This window comes from Gracilinanus agilis, chromosome 2 (genome assembly GCF_016433145.1).
Source record: "Gracilinanus agilis isolate LMUSP501 chromosome 2, AgileGrace, whole genome shotgun sequence".
NCBI lineage: Eukaryota > Metazoa > Chordata > Mammalia > Didelphimorphia > Didelphidae > Gracilinanus > Gracilinanus agilis.
In genome coordinates, this window is record NC_058131.1 from 94,978,483 (window position 1) to 94,999,966 (window position 21,484).

Genomic DNA, 21,484 nt, shown 5'->3' on the forward strand with positions numbered 1-21,484 from the left:
AAAAATCAATGTGCTAGGGGGCAGCTGGGTGGCTCAGTGGATTGAGAGTCAGATCCAGAGATGGGAGGTCCTGGGTTCAAATCTGTTCTCAGACATTTCCTAGCTGTGTGACCCTGGGCAAGTCACTTAACCCCCATTGCCTAGCCCTTACCACTCTTCTGCCTTAGAACTAATACCCAATATTGATTCTAAGATGGAAGGTAAGAGTTTAAAAAAAATTAATGTGCTAAGTTTAGATCATTTTTTGGCATTTATTATTTTTGCAGAGTCTCTAAGTATCTCAGCAAGGGAAAGTTTTGAGCTTTTTTTAAAAATTCTCTCATCAAAATGAACTCTGAAGCATCAAATGAATATAATTATCCAACTGCTGTTGCTTCTCTTTTTAAAACCCCTTACTTTCTGTCCTAGTATCTGTTCTTGGGCAGCGGGGCAAGAGTTGGGCAAAAAGGACTAACCCTTGTCTAGGATCACACACATAGCTAGGAAGTGTCTAAGGCCAAATTTGAACCCAGGTCCTCCTGATTCTAGGTCTGGAACTCAATACACTGTGCTATCTAGCTGCCCCCCCTACTACTTCTTTAAAGAAATGTAAAATGACAACATTGATTTATTAACAGAGAATACTTTTAAGCTACAAATGCCAAATACCTCATTTGGTAGGGGATTTTTTTTCAATCATAAGCATTCTCTAATGTGCACCTCAGATTATAAATGATTTACCAGGGAGTATTTAAAAAACTTCATTTGACATAAGACAACAAATTCACACTTACTCTATCAATGGTGCTCCATATAGAACAATAATTGCATGAAAGAGTAGGCAAGATATAAAAAAGTAGACACAAGATTTCAGAAGTCTGGATATCTAAAAAAGAAATGAATATGAAGATGGCATTATTATCACAAAGGTATCAAATTCATCATTTTATTTATATCTAATATTCTCAGCACTTGAGGCAGTTAGGTGGAGTTATATATGGAGTGCTAGGCCTGGAATTAGAAAGATCTGAATTCAAATCTAGCCTCAGATGCTTACTAGCTATGTGACCCCGGGCAAGTCACTTCACCTCTGACTGCCTCAGTTTCTTCAACTGTAAAATGGAAATGATAATAACATCATCTACCTCTCAGGCTGTTGTGAGGAACAAATAAATGAGATGAAAACTATACTTATTAGTACAATGACTGACACAGTAAGCACTACAAAAAATGTCAGCTATGATTATTGTTAATATTGTTGTGAAAATCAAATGAGATAATTTTTGAAAAGAGCTTATCAGAGTGCAGGTAATTAATAAATGCTTATTGCTTCCTTTTCCCTTAAAAATGAATATAAGTTAAAACAACTATGAAACATCTTGACCCTCTTAACCCTCTGTGGATTATACTTGGGGTCAAATAATTGTTCCATACACAATAAAACATTATAGAATAGTATATATCATAGGTATCAATTCTGTTTTCCAACCCTGGAGTCCCAAGTTGCAGAGGATATACTAAACCAGAATATTGTTCATATCAATGCAGCATTAAAGGCCACAAGTTATTTTAATTAATAAATATGGAGTGAGTGCTATGCAGTTTATACTTAAATAGAAAAATGAGAAATGCAAAAAATAACTGGCATTGATATTATGTTTAAAGGTTACAAAGCCGTTTACATATATTTCATTTGACCCACAACAACTCTGGGAAATAGATTCTATGGTAACTATTCTTTTTTTGGACACCGAATGAACCAAAGCTCAGAAAGGTTAAATAATTTGTGCATTGTCACATAGCTAATAAATGTATGAAGTAGACTTCAAAGCTGAAGTTTATAATTCTAAGTCTAGCACTCTATCCACTAAGACATACTCTCTCCCACTTAATAAAATTTTGATAAAGATGCAGCATAGTACCAGGGATAGAGTTCTAGTAATGGGGTCAGAAGACACAGGTTTAAAGGGGAAAAAAAAGAAAGAAAGAAAATACCCTAGTTCAGATTCTGCCTCATCTATTACTACTTCTGTGACCATGGCGCCATGCCATTCCACTTCTCCATGCCTCATTTGTAAAACAAGGAGTCAAACTAAGTTATCTCTAAATTCCCTTCTAGCTCTGAATTCTAAGATGACAGATAAGAGGGAGATTCCAGGATTATGCAATAGAAGCTGGAAGAGATCTCAAACCAATTTATCATAGATTACAAAAAATTTCATAATTTGTGATCATTCTGAAAAGGACTCTAACATTTGTAAAAGCTATAGGAAAGGGTCTATTAAAAAAAGGAATTGTGGAAATGCTATTAGATTACTTCTAAAGGCCCTTCTAATTCTAAATCTGTGATCTATTCCAACCTTATTTTAGAGTTAAAGAAACTAAAACCCAAGAGATTAAATGACTTGTCCAAGGTCCTCTCAGTAGAAAATGAAAGAAAAAAAAAATTCAACCAAGACTCTGGCCTTGAAATCTAGTGACCTTTCACCTATACCACATTTCTCACCCATCCACTTGCCCTCCCCCCCAATAATTAGGGAACTAAACATTAATCATTTTTAATTACTAATTATTTTTAAATTAGAAGAAAATAACAAAACACTTGGGGAAACTTGCATTTAACAGCAATTTGGTAAACTCATAATCAAGAGAATGACAGGATTTATCTTACATATATGTTAAGCCTCATATGCAGAAATTTCCCCACTTAAGCTAGCTAACATGTCTACCTACAATAAGTAGATGAGTCCTGCCCACGTTTGAAAAGCTTAAAAAAAAATTTAAACAGAGTTGATTTTAAAATAAGACAATTCCTTTATGCTGGCAAAATACTAAAAATTATATTTGGAAACATCAATTTACTATAGAAATATTCAGAGGGCAGCTGGGTAGCTCAGTGGATTGAGAGCCAGGCCTAGAGATAGGAGGTCCTAGGTTCAAACCTGGCCTCAGACTCTTCCTAGCTGTGTGACCCTGGGCAAGTCACTTGACCACCATTGCCTAATCTTACCACTCTTCTGCCTTGGAGCCAATACACAGTATTGATTCCAAGACAGAAGGTAAGAGTTTAAAAAAAAAAAACAAAAAACAGAAATATTAAATTTCCTATACTATAGTGATTTAACCAGTTTTCCAGAAAAACAGACTTAATATTACCAAACCAGCTACTTTTCAGTCATCTTCATTAGTGACTTCAAACAAAGGTTATAACTATATATACTTATGAATTCTATAATTAATTCATTGTGAACCTTTACCCAAAAAATATGAAAAGATAATCCTCCAATACATTAGGTAGCTCCTCTTTGAAAGATATATTTTTTAATCAGAACCTGTGATTTCATCTGAGAGTAGAAAAACCTGGTATATGGTATATAACTCTATAATTTATAGTATTAAAGAGTTTACTAGGGCATGGATAACTTAAGTGACTTTGCCCAGAGTCACTGAGCTCAGAAGCAAGGCCTTCCTCGTTCCAACATCAATACTTTGGGCCCATGTTAGCAAACCTAAGGCATGCATGCTAGAGGGGACTGCTCCCTTTCCCCTCTCCATGCACACCTGAGGACATTTCTCACATCACCTACTCCTCTGCCCAGCAGCCCAATGGGAGCAATTTGGTGTGAGGGTTGTAGTTTCAGCAGTTAGTCTCTAAAAGGCTGCCATCACTGCTTTAGGCCATATATTGGAGGTTGAAATAAGAATTTTAAAAAAGTAAAAAATGGGCAGTATAGTGGAAGAACACCAGCCTTCATGAAATACCAACCCTTTATATAATATTAGTGAATAGTACTCTGGCAAGTCAAATTCCACTAAATTCAAAAGTATTTGATTGATAATTTGATTTAACTAAGGATAGCTTCTAATTAATTGTTGACAGAATCCAAAGAACTCTATATTGATTCTATATCTCAAAAACTCCATTCCATCCTCAAGAGTCACTTCCCAAATTCAGTTGTAAAGTCTTACCTTATGAAAAATTGAGCTTCTCTTAGAAGATGGATTTGGTTTTACTTGTAAATATAATACTACATTGATAATGGCTACACAAATAGAACAGATACATAACCATGTCAAGTGTGTTTCCAAGACTGAGAAATCCTCCAAGAAGAAAGATGGAATGAAGGTAGTCAGAACAATGGAAATTATACAGAAAATGTGAACATAAAACAGTCTCTTGATATCAGCATCTTTCATGGTGCTTCCTTGAAGACGTTCCCCCTGAAAAGCAAATTAAATTTTAAGAAAGACTAGTGTATATATAACAATATACTATATTTGTCCTAAACATTTCATATTCTGAAACATGGAACTAGATTAAAACAATAAATATATTTTAGAACACAAATGTAATTAGTAAATTTAATCATAAACTCAAACTTGTTACCAACTCCAATAGTATATTTTCTGCCCACAACTAGTCTTTTTACCCATTCTGCCTTTCTATCTTTACAATCCAAATCACTTGCTTTTCTTGAGACCAGAGGTGTGTCAAATTCAGGAATGCTGCCAATATTAGATTAAAATATAATTCAGAAATGTTAAACAAAATAAATAATAATACATATAGAAAATGTGAATTTGTGGTTTTCTAAGTCATTGTGCAGCTGGCAGAAAGCCTTTTTTTTTTTTTTTTTTTTTAAGGCTACTATTAGTTGAGGACCAAAGTTACCTTGGAACTACTCTCTATGTATCTTGTGTAAAAGGGAATTCTTAATCCCTTTCTTCTAATTTAACTAGGGGCCTGGAGGTCCTTTTACCATAGAGATGTGTAAAGATATATCAGCCCATAGTGAAAGGAAGTAAAAACCAGAGGACAGGAAGTGAAGTAAGAAGAGGATATAAAAGGCCAGCTCAAGGACTGAGAGGGGCTTTTTGACCTTTTTTTGGGGTTGGGAGGTAGTTGGTCACCAGGGGTTGGTTGCTGGTGGTATGAGTTAGTGATTAGTTGGTGGTTGGTTATTAGTTGGTGGTTGGAGGAGAGATATATATTTATATTGATTCTGCCTGGTGAGCTGAGCTGAAGGGTAATCAGCTGGACTTTCTCTAACAGCAGTTATAGATATATAGTTATAGGAAGTTTTAGATAGTAATTATAGGTAGTTATAGGATAACTAGTATAGACAGGAAATCTCTTTCTCTACCTCTTTCCTATATTTCTCTCCTTTACTATATTCATTTTACTATATTATTTTACTATCTCTATTTTAATAAAATTAAATTGTTAAATGTTAAAAGCTGCTAGAAGTTTTTTTTTCCCCTCTGGCTTAAAGGGATATTAATTTACAACTCTACTATATTCTCATTAAAACTAAAGTTATTAAAAGCTGCTCTCTTATTTTGTCAAAACTTCCACTTGTAAATGTCTTTTTAAAAAAAAATAATCCTTATCTTTCATCCTAGAATCGCTATTGTGTATTGGTTCCAAGGCAGAAGAGCAATAAATGCTAAGCAGTAGGGGTTAAATGACTTGCCCAGGGTCACCCAGCTAGGAAATATTTTGAGGTCATATTTGAACCTAGGACCTCCTGTCTCTAGGCCTAGCTCTCATCCACTGAGCCACCTTGCTGCCATCTAGCTGCCCCCTCTTATAAATGCCTTTTATTATTTACATGTTATCTCCCCCATTATTAGAATGTAAGCTCCTTGATGGCAGAGACTGTTTTTATTCTTTCTTTTTATTTTCAGTGTTAAAGATGAGGTCTCCCACAGAATAAGTGCTTAATAAATGCTCAATTGAGGAACAAATTTATTATATTAAAAGTCTAGAACTGATAACTATATAGTGAAAAATGTTAAAAGGTCTCTGGTAGTTAATAATCAACAAATATTTATTAAGTGCCTACTATGTTCAAGGCACTGGACACATCCATTCCCATTTTGGTCATATGCCAAAGACAAAAAATGATCACAAGCAAGAGATTAAGTAATTTAACCTGTGGCACAGGACTCTTCTAGAATCAAAATTATGCATTATGGAATCCCTTAAAAATATAATTTTGGCCAAAAATCATTACTGTTTCTTATCTTCGTTAATACTACAATTCTATAATATTCTATTTACACCTCCTGTCAAATGTTGTGACACTATATGGACCCTTATAACAAAGCACTGATCTGGTATCACCTGGAATATTTAATCATACCCTTCTAAACAAAGGGACAACTTCTCACAAGTCAACAAGCATTAATTAAGTACCTATGGACTAAGCACTGGGCTGAGCACTAAGGATACAAAGAAAGAGAAAAACAAAAGTCCCTGCCTTCAAGAAGCTCACAGTCTAATGAGGAAAGACAACATACAAATAATTATAAACAAAAAATATTTATATAGGATAAACCAGAGATAATCTCAAAGGGGAGGCAGTAGGATTGAGGGAAACACAAAGGTTTCTTGCAAAAGGTAGAATTTTAGCTGAGACTTGAAGAAAGCCAGAAAATTCAGAGTCAGAGAGGAAGAAGAGAATTCCAAGCATAAGGGACTGCAATGCACAGAGTTGGAAGACTGAGAGATGAATCCTAGATGCCTATCCTACTTAGTTTGATGCTAAAGAACCCTTATTATTAATTTTAAAAATAACAGCTACCATTTATAAGGCAGCTTACATTTTAAGCTTTACAAATTTTATCTAATTTTATCCTCACAACAGTGGGAGGTAAGTACTGTTGTTATCTTGACTTTGAGAAAATCGGGAGAGCTTTAGTGACCCGACTAGGGTCACACAGTAAATGTTAAAACCAAATTTAAATCTGTGGTTCAGATTCCAGTTTCAGCACTCTATCCACTGTGTTGCCTAGCTGTTTCTAATCAATCTATTATGGTTGCTAAAGATATCTTAGGTCAAACACCCGAAGAAACTTATGTATGGCAGGGGATCAAAGTGGTCAAAAAAAGCAAACATAGGGCAAGGACTCTTTTTGACTTCCACCTCTAACATTTATTTGACGTATGCCCTTAGACTTAAAACTCTTCACGTCTTTGGGCCTTAGTATCCTTATCTGTAAAAAGAAGGGGTTGGTCTAGAATAATCTCTTACAATTCTATCCAAGTCTAAAGCTATGATGCCACAAGAGCATGGAGAAATGGGGAAAAGTTTCTCACGAGTCTCGTTCCAGTTGGAAAAAAGAACATTCTCAGGAGGATAATCTACCCACTTGCTTGCCAGTTGCTGGAGGACCTTCGTTTCCTCCTCTAATAAAAGAAAAACTGGACAGGAAACCTATGGGGTGTCTTTTGATTCTCAGGTCTGAGACCCCGGAATAAATATTCTCCTACCCCGAGGACACCCACCTTCAGCATCCTGGCAGGCATCATCAGATAAATGGGGTGGAGGCATATAGGAACCGGTTGCTACAGCCATTCCCCCGCAGACTGCTGGGGCTTAAGATCGGCAGGGCTCCAAGAAGCAGCTCACCTACCTCCCTACGGCGAAACAGCACAGGAGGGCGGAGAGGCAGGGCCCATAGCACAAGCGGAGAGGATCGTAGTGGCTCGAAGAGTTCGCCGTTCTCTCTTACCTGAGTCTCCGGACCAAGGAAGCTAAAATGAGAAGGATGGAGAAAGGCAGCACCTGAGCCCGAGGTCCCGCCCCTCGGCACTCAGGTGCGACTGGCCGCCCCACATCACGCGCAAGCTCACATACACAAGCTCTCGCGTGTGCGCAAGCGCTCAAGCACTCGTTAAACTCTCGCGATGGATGCGGAGGCTCCAACAGCCAATCGCAGCAGGAGACAAGCCGGAAAGAGAAGACTAGCCCCACCCTCCTTTGGCCGGCCCTTCTTAGGAGGAGCTCTAAGTGGGTGGTGGAATTAGGGTGGCGGAAGTGAATGCCTTCTGACCCGGAAGAAGGCTCCCGGCCGGAGAATTGTTTACATTTCAAAGAAACCAGTTCTTTTTGGGAAAGTAGTTAAACCGACTTGGTCCCTCCGACAGAATGGTTTGCGAAAAATGTGAGTAGGTGGGCTTACCGCCCCACGGGTGTGAGGATGGGGGCAGAGGAGAAAGAAGTTACAAAGACAAATGGACGATCCCTGTCCATCTCAGGCCCAAATTCTGAGGCTCCCTGACCTCCTCAGCCTCAGTCGAGGTGGATCCTGGCCCTGAACTGTACCCGTTTTATACTGACCTCCCCTACCTTTCCTCTCTTCTACCTCTTCTATCCCATACCAACAAGCCTTATCCCGTTGCTTCTTCTTTTTTGCTATTTCTCATCATCTACTACCCTCCCTTTCCACTCTCTGTCCCGCTTGAGGGCAGAGCCCAATGTGATGTATCATATCAGAACAGGCGTCTAGTCTCTGGTTCTGCACTCTAAATCCATGCCGTTGTTCAATTATCTTTCGTCAGTCGCCAGCTCACAAGCCTTCCCAGTGTTTACAGCAGAAGGATCGTGTGTGTGTGTGTGTGTGTGTGTGTATACACACATATGCATATATATGTATGTGCGTGTATGAGCTTTCTAAAATCTAAAACAACTGTAGTGATTCTACCAGCCATTTGATATTTAATTACACTTTTAAATAAACATTTCACACACTAATGAAATTATAAACTCCTTTAGGAGAGGAACTATTGCTCGCATTTTTGTTCTCCTCAGTATATCCTTTGTAGGTAGGTAGTCAGTCCATCAGTAAAGTTGGGGAGGAAAGATTGCAACCAGGCACTGAAAAATAACTACTATCAGAATTTTGAATGGTTGGTAAATGTGATTTGAGTAAACCTTAAAGGAAGAAAGGCTACTTGAGTAATAGCAGAAGAGGGAGAACCTGAAATTGTCAATGGGGAGCCAGGGATATTCCAACTTAGTCACCTAGAGAGGGGAACTGTAGGGGGAAGAAACTGTGTCCAAGTGGAAAGGGAGGCCATTGAGACTTTGTCATCAGAACATTTATATCATTTTTTCAAAAGTTTGATTCCCAGAACGGTAGAGATCTTAATAGTCCAATCCCCTTTTCTTATGGATGATACCAACACTTGGTGAAGTGTTTTGCCCTAGGCAGGTTGCTTCAACCTATTGATTCTACCTTCTTATCCTCACTATTATCCATTCTTTCTTTCCACACTTAACTGCCATCATCCCTGGTCAGGCCCTCACCTACTGCCTGAATAATTGTAATAGCTTTCTAAGAGGTCTCACCATTCCATCTTTTTATATTATTGCCTGAATAACCTTTCTAATGCATCAAGTACCAGATCCTTCCTAAAGTTTTCCCAGATTTTCTTCTCCCCTCCCTCCAGGTGAAAGTAATCTTCCTTCAGATTTCTCATAGTACTTGGGGTATTTCTTTGCACTTTTCACCTTTTACTGCAAATCATAGTTATTTGACTTATCTCCTATATTAGTTAGCTTCTTGAGAGCACTATCTTATTTCTTCTGTATCCCCAGTCCTTAGCACAACAGATTTGAAGCCTCCCTACCCTTGTAATCTAACTCTTAAATATAAATCACTAAGTAATATAAGCTATACACTGAAAAAAGCTGATAATTAAAATAAGAATTTTAGTCTAGATGTGGAAGATAGTAATGTTATTAGAAGAACAGTGGAGATCAATTTTTCTTTTTTAAACAAAATATTTACATGCCTAGTTGGCACTTCAGTATCTGGTCTGCTGAACAGGAGTAGATTCAAAAATAAGTCATGGCCTCAAACCCTCATAGAATTTGTAATATAGTACAGGGCAGGCTGGGTAAGACAGGTACATGGACAAACTTATTAGCAATAAAATAAAAATTAGAATATAATAAATGCATGAGCATAATGAAGAACTTTTGAGTTCAGATGAGGAAAGATCATTACCATAGGTGAACAGAATGGAGGAGTTTCCTGAAGTTCAATTTCACAAGCTTTCATTAAGCATCTACACTGTGCAAGATACAGGGAGATAGTGAAAAAATGCAAGGGAGCTAGAGGAACATGTATGTTAATTATACTACTAGATTTTTAAATTTCTTACTGAGCTAAACTGCCTCATTCATCTTTAATTACTGTGTCTAGTACAGTTTCTTGCATATAATAATACTTCTTCTTTGGCAACAAGTGCATCAGCCTCATCATCTATTTACATCCCTGGAAAGTATAATACTAAGGTAAATGTGCAAGTCCATAGCATTCAGAATTTCTCCATTTGCTGTAATCAGTGATTCCACATATGTATGGTATGGTGCTGACTGTTGGAAAACCTCTTTTCTTAGTGTTAAGTCAAGCCAAAATTAGCACAAGTGGCAGAGAATCGATGCTTTTCAGTCTCAGAAACTGCAGTGAATGCACAATTGTCAGTGAGTAGAAAGTCATGCACCAATTCCCTCTACTTTGGCTTGTAATCATTTTGAGTTAACTAATTTACCATCACTTCTATAGCTGATATTAATACCATTTTCAGCCTTTTTGGGAGGCTCCCCAAAAAAGTGTGGGAGAGAAAAGGTACTAGTCTGCCAACCAAACCGAAGTCTACAAAATCATTGTGCTGACCTCATTGTTTTATGCCTGTGAAACCTGGAAGTCTATCAGCCCCATGCCAGGAAACTGAATCACTTCCATCTGAATTGTCTTAGGAAGATTCTGAAGAATCACCTTGTCCTTTCTTGAACCGAACTGCCAAATATTCAAACTCTATTGCAGAAAAGACAACTCTGATGGGCTGTTGTTTGAATGCCAAATATACATTTGCCTAAAAGACCATTTTACTGAGAATTTACACAAGCCAAGTACATAGACATCAGAAGAAGCAATACAAAGATCTCTGAAGAACTTTAGTATCAGTTGTGAGATATAGGAGACACTGGCACAGGAACATCCAGCATGGTATGCCCCCATCAAAGAAAGTGCTGTACTCAGAGAGCAAAGCAGAAAGAAACGAGAGGAACAAACTTAAGAGATATCTCCATCCCAAATGTTCAGATGAGTTATTTGTCCCCATCTTGTGGTAGAATCTTTTGAGCCCATATTGATCTGGTCATCCAGTTCAGCAAACTGTACATTGACCCTAATATAGTGATATCATTTTGGTCCTCTTCAAGTCAAAAGGACAATAATCAACCAACACCTTTCCTTTATACAGTGACTTGAAAATATATCTGTTCAAAATATCCTTATAATGTGGCTATTGCAAATACTGTCCCGTTTTACCAATGAGGAAATCAAGACTCAGAAAGGTTCTGACTTGCCCATGGTCACACCCTTAGGCTATATTGTGCCAGGCCTTTTAAGACAGTGGGAGATAATGAAAAAAGCACTTAACCTTAGAAATTAGGAGAAAGCTAATTAAAGGACCACCTCCAACACTTCCTAGCACTGGGACTAGTGGCACATCACTGAACCACCTCACTGTTTGGTTTCCTCATCTGTAAATGAGGACTAATAAAAGCTGTTGGACCTAACTCAGGATTGAAAAAAGAAAGCTCAAATGAAATAATGTATATGACATGCTTTGTAAATCTTAAAGCTTCTTTTTAAAATTGTTTCAAGGGAGAGCTCAGCAACAGGTAGGATAGGAGGGAGAACAGGATATATGTTGTGACATGATCTCATGAGAAATAAGTTTACCACCCTATCCCATCCTTACCAGTCTAAAAGCAATGCATGTAAATACAGACTGCCATTGGTGTGGTTTGGATTCTGGTCCTGTGCTTTTTGCATCATTCATTGTCTTTGCTCAGAAAGTACATTGATGGATGAATGAGTGTAGTTAGCTTTTGCCTTGGACATTCACTGCCAATTTGGCTGCAAGCAACAGTTTTTGGCTGCTTTTTGTTACAGCTTAATACATTGGGAAAATTTTCACTTTTCTTTCACATTTGATTTTGGTAGGGTCATGTGTCTTCTACTTCCTACAAAAAAGTTTTCCAAGAAAAATGCAAGGAAACTAACTTCAACAAAAACAAATGATCAAGTAAACATAAAATAAACTAACATTGGGTGTAAAAACTCTAGAAACTTACATTTTATAACAAAAAATTAATAATTTTTTTAGCATGGTTGCTCTGGGTCTTAGATTGACTTTTCAAAGTATATTAATTTGGGGGCAGCTGGGTAGCTCAGTGGATTGAGAGTCAGGCCTAAAGACAGGAGGTCCTAGGTTCAAATCTGACCTCAGACACTTCCCAGCTGTGTGACCCTGGGCAAGTCACTTGACCCCCATTGCCCACCCTTACCACTCTCCCACCTAAGAGCCAATACACAGAAGTTAAGGGTTTAAAAATGAAAGAAAAAAAAGATATTAATTTGCCCAGTGATTTAACTATATTCTCATTTAATTTGACAGTATTTCACAGTTTTGTCACTTGGTGGCGCCAAGAAAGCAAAATAGATGGCTTGAAATATGTGTGAGATATTTCTGGAGAAGTCCTAGATTAGCATTTCTGTCTATGTCTGCTTTCAAATGAATCATTTTATCTTTAATAGTTTTAATTTCATTGGATCTTTGAGTTAATTTGTCCCTTATTTCCAGGTAATAATTGACTTAGGGAGATTATGTGAATTTCCAGTTACAGAGCTAAGTAGCCCCAGCTTCTCCCTTGGCATTCTTCTACTTGCAAGCACACTAGCCACTTAGTACCAGATGAATCTTTTAATACTAAGAAGCATGATAATGAATATAATGCTCCCCACTTTGAGGTTCATTGCCTTTTAAGGGGTTATTCCCTAACATGTAGTACACTTTGGATGCTCTAGATATTACAAGGCAGGACATTTACTTCTGAGCCTACTCAGTAACTAGAATCCTTTTAGCATGCTGACTTTGGTTTTTTTGCTATAGAAGTGTCTATCTTCCAGAGACTGTCTCACTTGTCTTCAGGTACCTCTAGAAGTAAGGGCAAGATCAGTCATATCCAGATCTTAGAGGATTACCAAGAACAGATACATACCTCTCTTTTTAGAGCTTGATTCTATTTACCTTATATGTAATTACTTGGTATTTTCTCACCTTATACTTAAATATGCTCTTGTTGTCTTCCTCATTAGAATGTAAGCTCCTTGGAAGTAGAGATTGTTTCATTCTTTGTATTCTTATCCTCAGCACTCAGCATACTGCCTGGCCAGGATAATAAATGCCTGTTGGTTATGTATTTTATGAAATAGAGAAAAACTTAAATCCAGGTCAGGGGTATAGTTTATATTGTAGTATTATAGTGGAAGGACAACTGATCTTGGAATCAGAAGATTGAATTTAAGTCCCATTTCTGGCACTTCCTCATTGTATAACCCTCAGCAGGTGACTTAACACCTCTGTGCCTCGGTTTCATATCTCTAAAACAATAAAACTTACATTATCTACCTCAGTGTACCTTAACAAGTAAAGGCTTTGGCAAACATTAAAACACTGTTCAAATGTGAATTATTACAGTATACTATAATTATCAAATTTTACTTTTAAATATAAATGGGGATTGGTGCCCAAGTATTACCACCCTAGCACAAAAAAAGATGAGGCAAAATGCCTGGGATCACTCAGCTAATCTTTGGTAGATTCAGAAATAAACCTCAGTTCTCTCTACTACTGGTTTTGACATTAAATTATGTACTATTTTTATTTTGTTATTAAATTATTAATATTATTATTAATTTATTTATTATTAACTATTGCTAGCTTTTTTTTTATTATTCATTAAAGGCACCATTACCTTGGAATTTATACCATACTCACATGTCTCTAGGCTGCAGCCTTAGCAAGTAGTTCATTCTATATGGTCCATATACTTTTAGCCAAAGGTTTGTGGTAGTAGTGAGTTAGAGTGAACAGTCTCAGAAGAACTATAAAGAAATTTTTTGCATTCGCTGGGCTTAGTTCCAAAGCCTTTCAGAAGTACAAGCACCTGAGGTTGAAGCAGGATTGATCTATGAGGCAGTGGATCTCTATAAGGAATGGCTCTGATCCTCCAAACTATCTCTCGTGCTTCCTCCTAAGAATAACCCTAAGAAAAGGGTCTACTCTTTCTTTCTTTTTTTGATTATTATTAGCTCTGTCATCTTAGAAGTCAGGTGAAACTAGGTGTGGAAATGTCTAAATGAAGAGCTAACAACAAGGGCCATTGAAAGCCTCTCAAACTGTTTTTGAACCAAATGCTTTAGTGAGTTGGCCATTCGTGTATGAGAGGAGAGCTTATGACATGTGATCTTGGTGGGGTTCCGCCCTTCCCCCCAGTAAATTAGTAGCAGTTTCATCTTTCAAGGAGGAGAGAAAGAATAGCCTAACCTCATGCCCTCTCACTTCACTCTCTTCTTAACCTCTTACTTACAATCTGGCTTCCAACCTTAACATTACACAGAAACTACTCTCCCCAAAGTTACTCAGTTGCCACATTCAGTGGCCTTTTTTCAGACCTTATTCTCCTTGACCTCCCTGCAGCTTTTGACAAAAGTTGATAGCTCTTCCTCTAGGTTTTTGAGATACCATTCTCTCCTGGTTTTCCTGCCACATAGCTGACCACTCCTCTGTTTCTTTATCTGGATTTTTCTTCTAGATCACACTCTTTAACCCATAAGTTTCCTCTGGAGTTCTATCCTGGCTCCTTCTCTACTCCCTCTAGGTAAAGACTTGGCAGATCACATCAACTCCTATGGATTTAATCATCTCTAGGTTGCTGCTTCTCAAATCTGCCTTTCCTGCTCCAAACTCACAGCTGACTTCCAATCTTGTATCTCCAGCTGCCTTTTAGACATCTCAAACTGAACGTCTAGTGGCCATCTTAAACTAAATATGTCTAAAACAGAACTCATTATATTTTCCCCTAAACACTACCTCCTTTCTACCCTCCCTATTACTATAGAGAACAGCACTATCATCCTGGTCCCTTAGGCTCACAACCTTCAAACAATCCTTTACCTTTTCCTCTCATTCCCCCACACCACTTCTGTTTTCTAGGCCTGTCAGTTTCACTTTTGCAACATCACTTGAGTGTGCCCCCTTTTTCCTCTGACACTACCACCATCCTGGGAGAGGCCTTCATCACATTGTGCCTATATTGCAGGCAGCTAGTGGTGGATCTGCCTGTCTCATGTGTTCTTACTCTAATCCATCCTCCATGCAGCCATTAAAGTGATTTTCCTAAAGTCCAAGTCTGACCATGTCACCCCCACCCTTACCCCCTGGTAGACTTAATGGCTTCCTGTTGCCTCCCAGATCAAATACTAAATCCTCTGGTGTTCAAAGCCCTTCATAACCTAGCCCCCTCCTACCATCTTAATCCCCTCCTTGTACTCTTTGATCCAATGATACTGGTCTCCTTGCTATACCATGAGTAAGATACTCCATCTCTCTGCTCAGGGAATTTTCTCTAGCTTCTCCTCATGCCCACAGTGTGCCTCTCCTTTAATGTATAATATGAAGGCATAATGGACCTAATCAATGTGGTGGACATATTCCCGGAAATTTACCTATTGACTTTGCTGGCTTCTTTTAAGTCTCAGCTTAAAGTCCATCTTCCACAGGAAACCTTTCCTAACCCCCTTCTGAATTCTAATGGCTTTTCTCTGTTCATTATTTCCTAATTATCCTATATAGAGCTTGTGTATATTTGTTTTGTTTGTAATCAACCTCTTTAAATTGTGAGCTCCTTGAGGGCAGGGACCATCTTTTGTCACTTTGTATCCCTGATCCTTAGCACAGTACCTGTTGACTGACTAGGAAAAGGAAGAACTCAAACCCTAGGTACATCATATACTTACTGACCCAGATAACAACTAGAACTCTCTGCTGCTCCAATATAACAGGATATAGAATCAAGGAAGACTGAAGATATTAGCTTGTAACAATGAGGTCCCATCTTAGATTGTATAATATGATGGTGTCCATGGTGCTTTCCAGCAGTTTAAGTGTAGAATCAGAAAAAGAAAATTTGAGGGAGGAGGAGGACACAGCAAACCAGAACTGGAGAGTCATGAACAAGTAGTAAGAAAGAAGACAAAGAATTCTAAGACAAAAGGCAATTTGTCATTGAATTGGTTAATTGTAAAATCCAGACTATAAAGGGAAGAATTATTCCAAACTTCTGTGTCAAGGCAAACCAAAAACTGAATCAACATATCAAGCCATACTCTCCTCAACCAGTCAGGTCTTGGGGATAGATTCATTTTTTTTTTTTAGAGAAAAACTGACATGTGACAGGGACTCTAATTGTACCCAGTTTGAGAGAGTATGAAAAGACCAACTAGCAGTGGAAAACATCTCTTCTAGAGAGAACAAGGCTTCTGTGAACACTAAAAGGTAGAGGCAGTGATCTAGTATGAAGTTTTTTAACACATTATAGTTTGTTCTGAAAGGCACAGTGGGAATAGTAGGGAGTAATATGGATAAGGAGTTTTCATTTTGGTAGTAAGCTGCTCTAAATCACTGGGATTAGGGCAGAAGGAGATAGGAGTTTAATAGCCATAGAATAGGATTGCCAGTTGACCTGGGTGCCTATCCTACCAGATCCTGTAATGATGAGAGAGTAAAGTCAGTGTAAATAAAGGAATTTTCCAACTATGGTTCACCCTCCTCTAAAAGAGATTGGTAGGAGAAGGGCAATAGGGAGTTCTAGTTGGCATGCATACTATTAAGTGTCTCATGGTAAATTGCATTCATGGTACAAAGTCCAAGGCATTTATGGTATTATAGAGATAAAGAGCAGAGGGACACCTTTTGCAAATATTAATACATACAAAATTTAGGTTTTTACTCACTAATTTTGCTTAAAGCATACTTAAAACAATAAAAATTTCCTTGTAGTATCCCTTGCTATTTTAGAAATTATTTCACTGAAAGCCAAACTATATCTCTTACTTTGGAAGACCTATATTTATGATAATGTATTATTCTTGTCTCTCCCAATCAGTGCTATTGACTTTTTATTGTAGTATGGCACTCTTTATTATTGCAAATCCCAGAATAGTGGTGTCAGACAAATAGAAGTACAGCCACTAAATCATACATAAGAATCTCTGTAGGCCACATATCGACTTTGTTTTAAAATGTATTATTATCGATATTTTATTGTATTTTTATTTATTTTGCTAAATATTTCCCAATTACATTTTCATCTCTTTCGGGCAATACTTGGTAGTGTTATGGGCCTCATGAAGCTATGTTTGATGCCATCTCTGACCTAGACCAAAGGATATTGTTACTTCACTGTGTATTCTTTTGACGATAGTAATTCATGTTAGGTAATAATTCCACAATTCCCCTAATTGCCTTTGTTTTCATAATAGGTGAAAAAAAACTTGGTACAGTTATTACTCCAGATACTTGGAAGGATGGAGCAAGGAACACTACAGGTACTACATCTTTAACAAACTAATCTAAATGCTGATTCTGCTGACATTTGAATTTATCTATTTTCACTAATGTATTAATTCCACACTTAGAGAGAGACAGTATCTTGCAAAGTATTCATTTCTTTTTTAAATTAATTTACTATTTGAATATGTAAGGGTTAATTAAGGAGTTCGACAAAGTAAGGAGAGCAATTTAACAGAAACTTTGTTTAATTTGAGAAAGAAGTACAGATAGAAAGATAGAAAAGAGAGATTATTAATCTTATACCCAAGTAAATATATCTAAAACTACCTCTGTCTCCTCAGGATAAGTTCTTCTGCCTGGCCCAACGCAAGCCTAATCTACTCTACTCTATTCTATAAATTATTCACTAAATACCTAACTCCCTAAAATAGTAGGCAGCCATCACTCACTTACTCCTTCAATCAGTTTTCTATAGCAGCCCAAATGAGAGTAGCCAGCTGCCAGCAAATCCTTGCCTCAGAGACAGACCTGCTCTCTTGAGATCCCAGAAGCAAAAGAACTTCGATTGTTGGCAGCTGCTTCCTTAATCTCCTCACTGACCAACTGTCCCCCCTAACTTCCTGTCAGAGGGCCGGCTACTTCCCCTCCTCAGTCCTGGTCTCCCTGGTAATGGAATCTTCAGCTCTGGCTCACTACTTTCAGTTCTGATCTACTTAGAAACCCTGCTCTCTAGCCTCTTAAGGAGACAGAGGGAGAGATTAAGAAAATCCCTTTAATAAATATAATCACCCTTGACAATTTTATAGTATATTTCTTTCAGCCAACTAAATTAAAACCTGGAATTCAACCTACTAGGGGGTCAAATGGAATGTTTGGTATGTATTATCCCTGTGTCTTTGAAATGTAGAATATAAGTGACTTGTGAAAAGTTAGAATAAGAAGCTATTAAAGAATTTTATTTCCTCAGGTTCTTAGCTTGGTTTTACTTAGAGCAATGTACCTATGACAGGAGAGATAGGTTGTTATTTCATGGAAAGGATATATCATAGAGAAATGTGGCATCATATGAGTCAATGAGTTCCATTGGAAAAAGCTCACTGAAATAAAACTCTTTCTGATAACATAGTCATTTGACTATTTGCAGGACATTCAAGCCCTAAACTTCACATTTCCTTCAAGTTGAGGAGTAACACTTTAGTCTCTCAACTTTATAAGAATATTGTAAAGAAAATACTTTGTAAAACTTAAAGCATTATAGAAGTTGGAGTTATTCTTAGCTTCCCAGTTTTATTTTTTGAATGAATAAAGTTAATTTAATTAACTTATTTAGTAAATTAAATTAATCAATTAAAACCTGGAATTTTATTGGAAAAATCACTTGAAGTAATTGTTTGTTGAATGAATGAAAAATGTTTTAGTCTTTACTTGTTTATGGAGCACACAAGTGCCCAGCACCATGCTATTTTTCCTGGTGCTCATTGAATTTAGTTAAGTTTAACATAGTATTGTTCCTGAAGGACTTTCTTATCATCCCAGAAGGTGCAATTGACCTTTTTCTGCAAATTTTTGTTATTTCAAATAAAATCATTAAAGTGTGCTCTTAATTTAACTTTTAAATCAGATTTTTGGGGGGTTTTCCATAAAGGCTATTTGATTATACAGCAAGATTTCAAAGAATAAACTTTTTAACTGATTATGTTGATATTACATAATGAACTGAAATATATTTTTTTTGTTTGTGTTTAGAAAGTGGTGGAAGGAAATTAAATGAAAACAAAGCTTTAACATCAAAGAAAGCAAGGTGAGCAGCAGCCTTCTCGGTGTTACCAGGGAAATTTTCATTACTCCTACTATTACATCGTTCAATGTGAATCTGATAAACACTTATGACACAGTAATTTCTAGCATTTAAGTTGATAGTTGGAATAGGAAATTCTTGGTACATGATGTCATGCATTTGTTGACATGCATTGCAGGTGCCACCTGAGGGTGAGCCATCATCACCTATATGCTCTCCCAATTTTCTCTTTATTTAGATTCGACCCATATGGAAAGAATAAATTCTCCACTTGCAGAATTTGTAAAAGTTCTGTGCATCAGCCAGGTTCTCATTATTGCCAAGGCTGTGCTTACAAAAAAGGTAAATTTGCTTTATTCTCATCTTGCTTTTATAAAAAAATTTTATACCTACAATTCAAGAATGATTGGTGACTATACCAAGGGGCATATCCATTAGAAAACACTGATACTTCATTTTACTTTCTTCTAAAAGTCAAGAAAATCTAACTAAGAATTCAGCCATAGATAAAATGAAACTTTGAAATCTTCAGAATTTCCCTAAAGAAACCCAACAGCTGTTGTTATGACAGAGATTTATGACATGATGTATGCCTTTTTTTTTTCTTTCATTTCAGGCATCTGCTCAATGTGTGGGAAAAAGGTTTTGGATACCAAGAACTACAAGCAAACATCTGTTTAGTTGCACTGAATAACTTTCTGGCTTCCACTTTTATATTTCTATATGATTTTTATTTTCTGCTCTAAGTTTTCCAAGGTAAAACTTGCACATACTGGTTTTAAAACAATATGTCAAGACAAATGACTAATATTAGACCATTATTCAAAATTTTCCTCTTTCCTTTCAAGAAGCCCTGCATAGTACAAATTGTATTACTGTCTACAATTGTTAGCATCCATACAAACATTTTACTCAACTTACAGGGCAGATTTCAATTTTTCCCAATCCTTTATGCACTTTGTACTTACTATATATCAAATTTTTTCCTCTCCTTTTTTCTGCAGATATGTTTGCCAAAGGGATGGGAATGTTAAGGATTTGTTAATATTTCCCCTTACAACAGTAAACCTTGGTAACCAAAATCATCATTAGCCTCCCTTGATAGGATGCATCACTCTTAGCACCAGCATCCTTTAGCGAATCAAATATAAAAGGGCAGATAACGTTTGAAATTTAATAGGACTAAAAAAAAACACAAAAGAAGAAAGAGAGGTTTAATAGAACTTTATCAGAGACCATGGTAGCTAAAGTGGCCAGTCTACTTACCCACCTACTGATAGATTGCTCTGGAAAAGGTTTGAGAGTTTGAATTTTAAGATTTTCATTCCTATTGAAAGGGAAAAGAGTCTTTATAGGGAGTAGCAAAAATACAGCTAATTCTCCTCCTATCCTTTTACCTGAGTTTCCCCAACTCCTAGGTAGAAACCCCAGGAATAGTTCAGAAGGAGATGTGATTCTGTGAATTCAGTCAGTATTAGGAAGCCCAGAAGAGTGGTACCTGATGTCCATGTTAACCAGCATGGGGAGACATCACCATGGCGTGAAAGCCTCAGAAGCAGAGATCAAATTCTCTCCCCCCACCCCACCAAAACAGCAATAATATGAATCCTGTAGATGTTATAAATGGATACACATTGCCAGAATTTTTTACGTAAAGGTCCCTAAGTCCAATACTGTATGTCAAGGAAGAATGTTCTTGCTGAACCTTCAAAATTTGGGGATTTCTTTCTGTTGAAAGTAGATGCTTATTAGGAGATAATTATGCAGGAAAGTAAAAAATCTTTTCCTTTTAAAAGTTGGGGTATGTCAGAAATATGTGAAACTGGTGGTGTCCTTACACATGGCAGAATGTGGGGTAGAAGTACTCTACATTTTTATTTAAGTTTTGATATAATTATGAAAACTAATTAAAAGTTGTACTTGTCACTTAATTGTCCTACAATTTCTTATGTTACTTTTCTTTTTCAGGATTTATATTTATAAATACTTCTCGACCATGACTTTGTTTTATGATAAGCAAATCAGAAATACATTGCCCCCACATCTGTAACGATTAAAAATGATAAAGGCTGATATTATGAGGAAAACTAATATTTTATTTAGGCCCATGTTGATAGAATAAAATCGGACCACGCAACTGGCTATTTCAAAAATCCCGCCTCCACCATTACATTCCGTACCTTCCTTAATCCTTTCTACATTTCCCCGGGAGCATGCTCAGGTAGCAAAGAGGAAGTCAAACCTGACTTCCCAATATTTAAAGCCGGGCTTTACCTTGAAGACATCATCCAAAACAGGAAACCCGATGGACCATGGAAAATGCAGTTTCAAAGTCCCCCACATGTCCACAGGAAGTTTGTCATATATCTACATATCTTGAGGCTTAATACTTCTAAATAGAACCCCAGAAATTCTAAATAATGATGTGTGCATCATCACTGCAAGTTCTCAGATGATGAAAATCAGTTTGAAAGCCAGGATTACAA

General features: G+C 37.1%; 2 protein-coding genes across 5 annotated transcripts in view; one reads left to right on the forward strand and one right to left on the reverse strand.

Moving 5' to 3' along the window:
- PIGF (phosphatidylinositol glycan anchor biosynthesis class F) overlaps positions 1-7,612 on the reverse strand; it is a 38,862-nt gene extending 31,250 nt beyond the window's left edge. For 2 of the 3 annotated variants that reach the window (XM_044663293.1, XM_044663292.1), the window contains exons 1-3: positions 7,498-7,612; positions 3,949-4,200; positions 774-865 (exon numbers count right to left, since the gene is read on the reverse strand). In XM_044663293.1, coding sequence (XP_044519228.1) covers positions 774-865; positions 3,949-4,176 — 320 coding nt within the window. In that variant the 5' untranslated portion in view covers positions 4,177-4,200; positions 7,498-7,612. Of the gene's footprint in view, positions 1-773; positions 866-3,948; positions 4,201-7,398 lie in introns of all 3 variants that reach the window. The other variant, XM_044663294.1, reaches the window with a different exon arrangement.
- Positions 7,613-7,844: 232 nt separating this feature from the next.
- On the forward strand, positions 7,845-21,151 carry CRIPT (CXXC repeat containing interactor of PDZ3 domain). 2 transcript variants are annotated; one of them, XM_044660650.1, is made up of 5 exons: positions 7,845-7,929; positions 17,170-17,235; positions 18,947-19,001; positions 19,237-19,340; positions 19,615-21,151. In XM_044660650.1, the coding sequence occupies exons 1-5, from the start codon at positions 7,914-7,916 to the stop codon at positions 19,677-19,679; spliced, it is 306 nt and encodes a 101-aa protein (XP_044516585.1). In that variant the 5' UTR covers positions 7,845-7,913; the 3' UTR covers positions 19,680-21,151. The 2 variants fall into 2 exon arrangements, with proteins under 2 accessions (XP_044516585.1, XP_044516588.1); XM_044660653.1 differs by lacking the exon at positions 19,237-19,340.
- The last annotated feature ends 333 nt before the right edge of the window (positions 21,152-21,484 follow it).

Bases quoted from the DNA above. Each gene is read 5' to 3' on its own strand.
- CRIPT (XM_044660650.1), top strand. The intron at 19,002-19,236 runs GTGAGCAGCAGC...CTCTTTATTTAG, and splicing joins TTAACATCAAAGAAAGCAAG to ATTCGACCCATATGGAAAGA. The intron at 19,341-19,614 runs GTAAATTTGCTT...CTTTCATTTCAG, and splicing joins AGGCTGTGCTTACAAAAAAG to GCATCTGCTCAATGTGTGGG.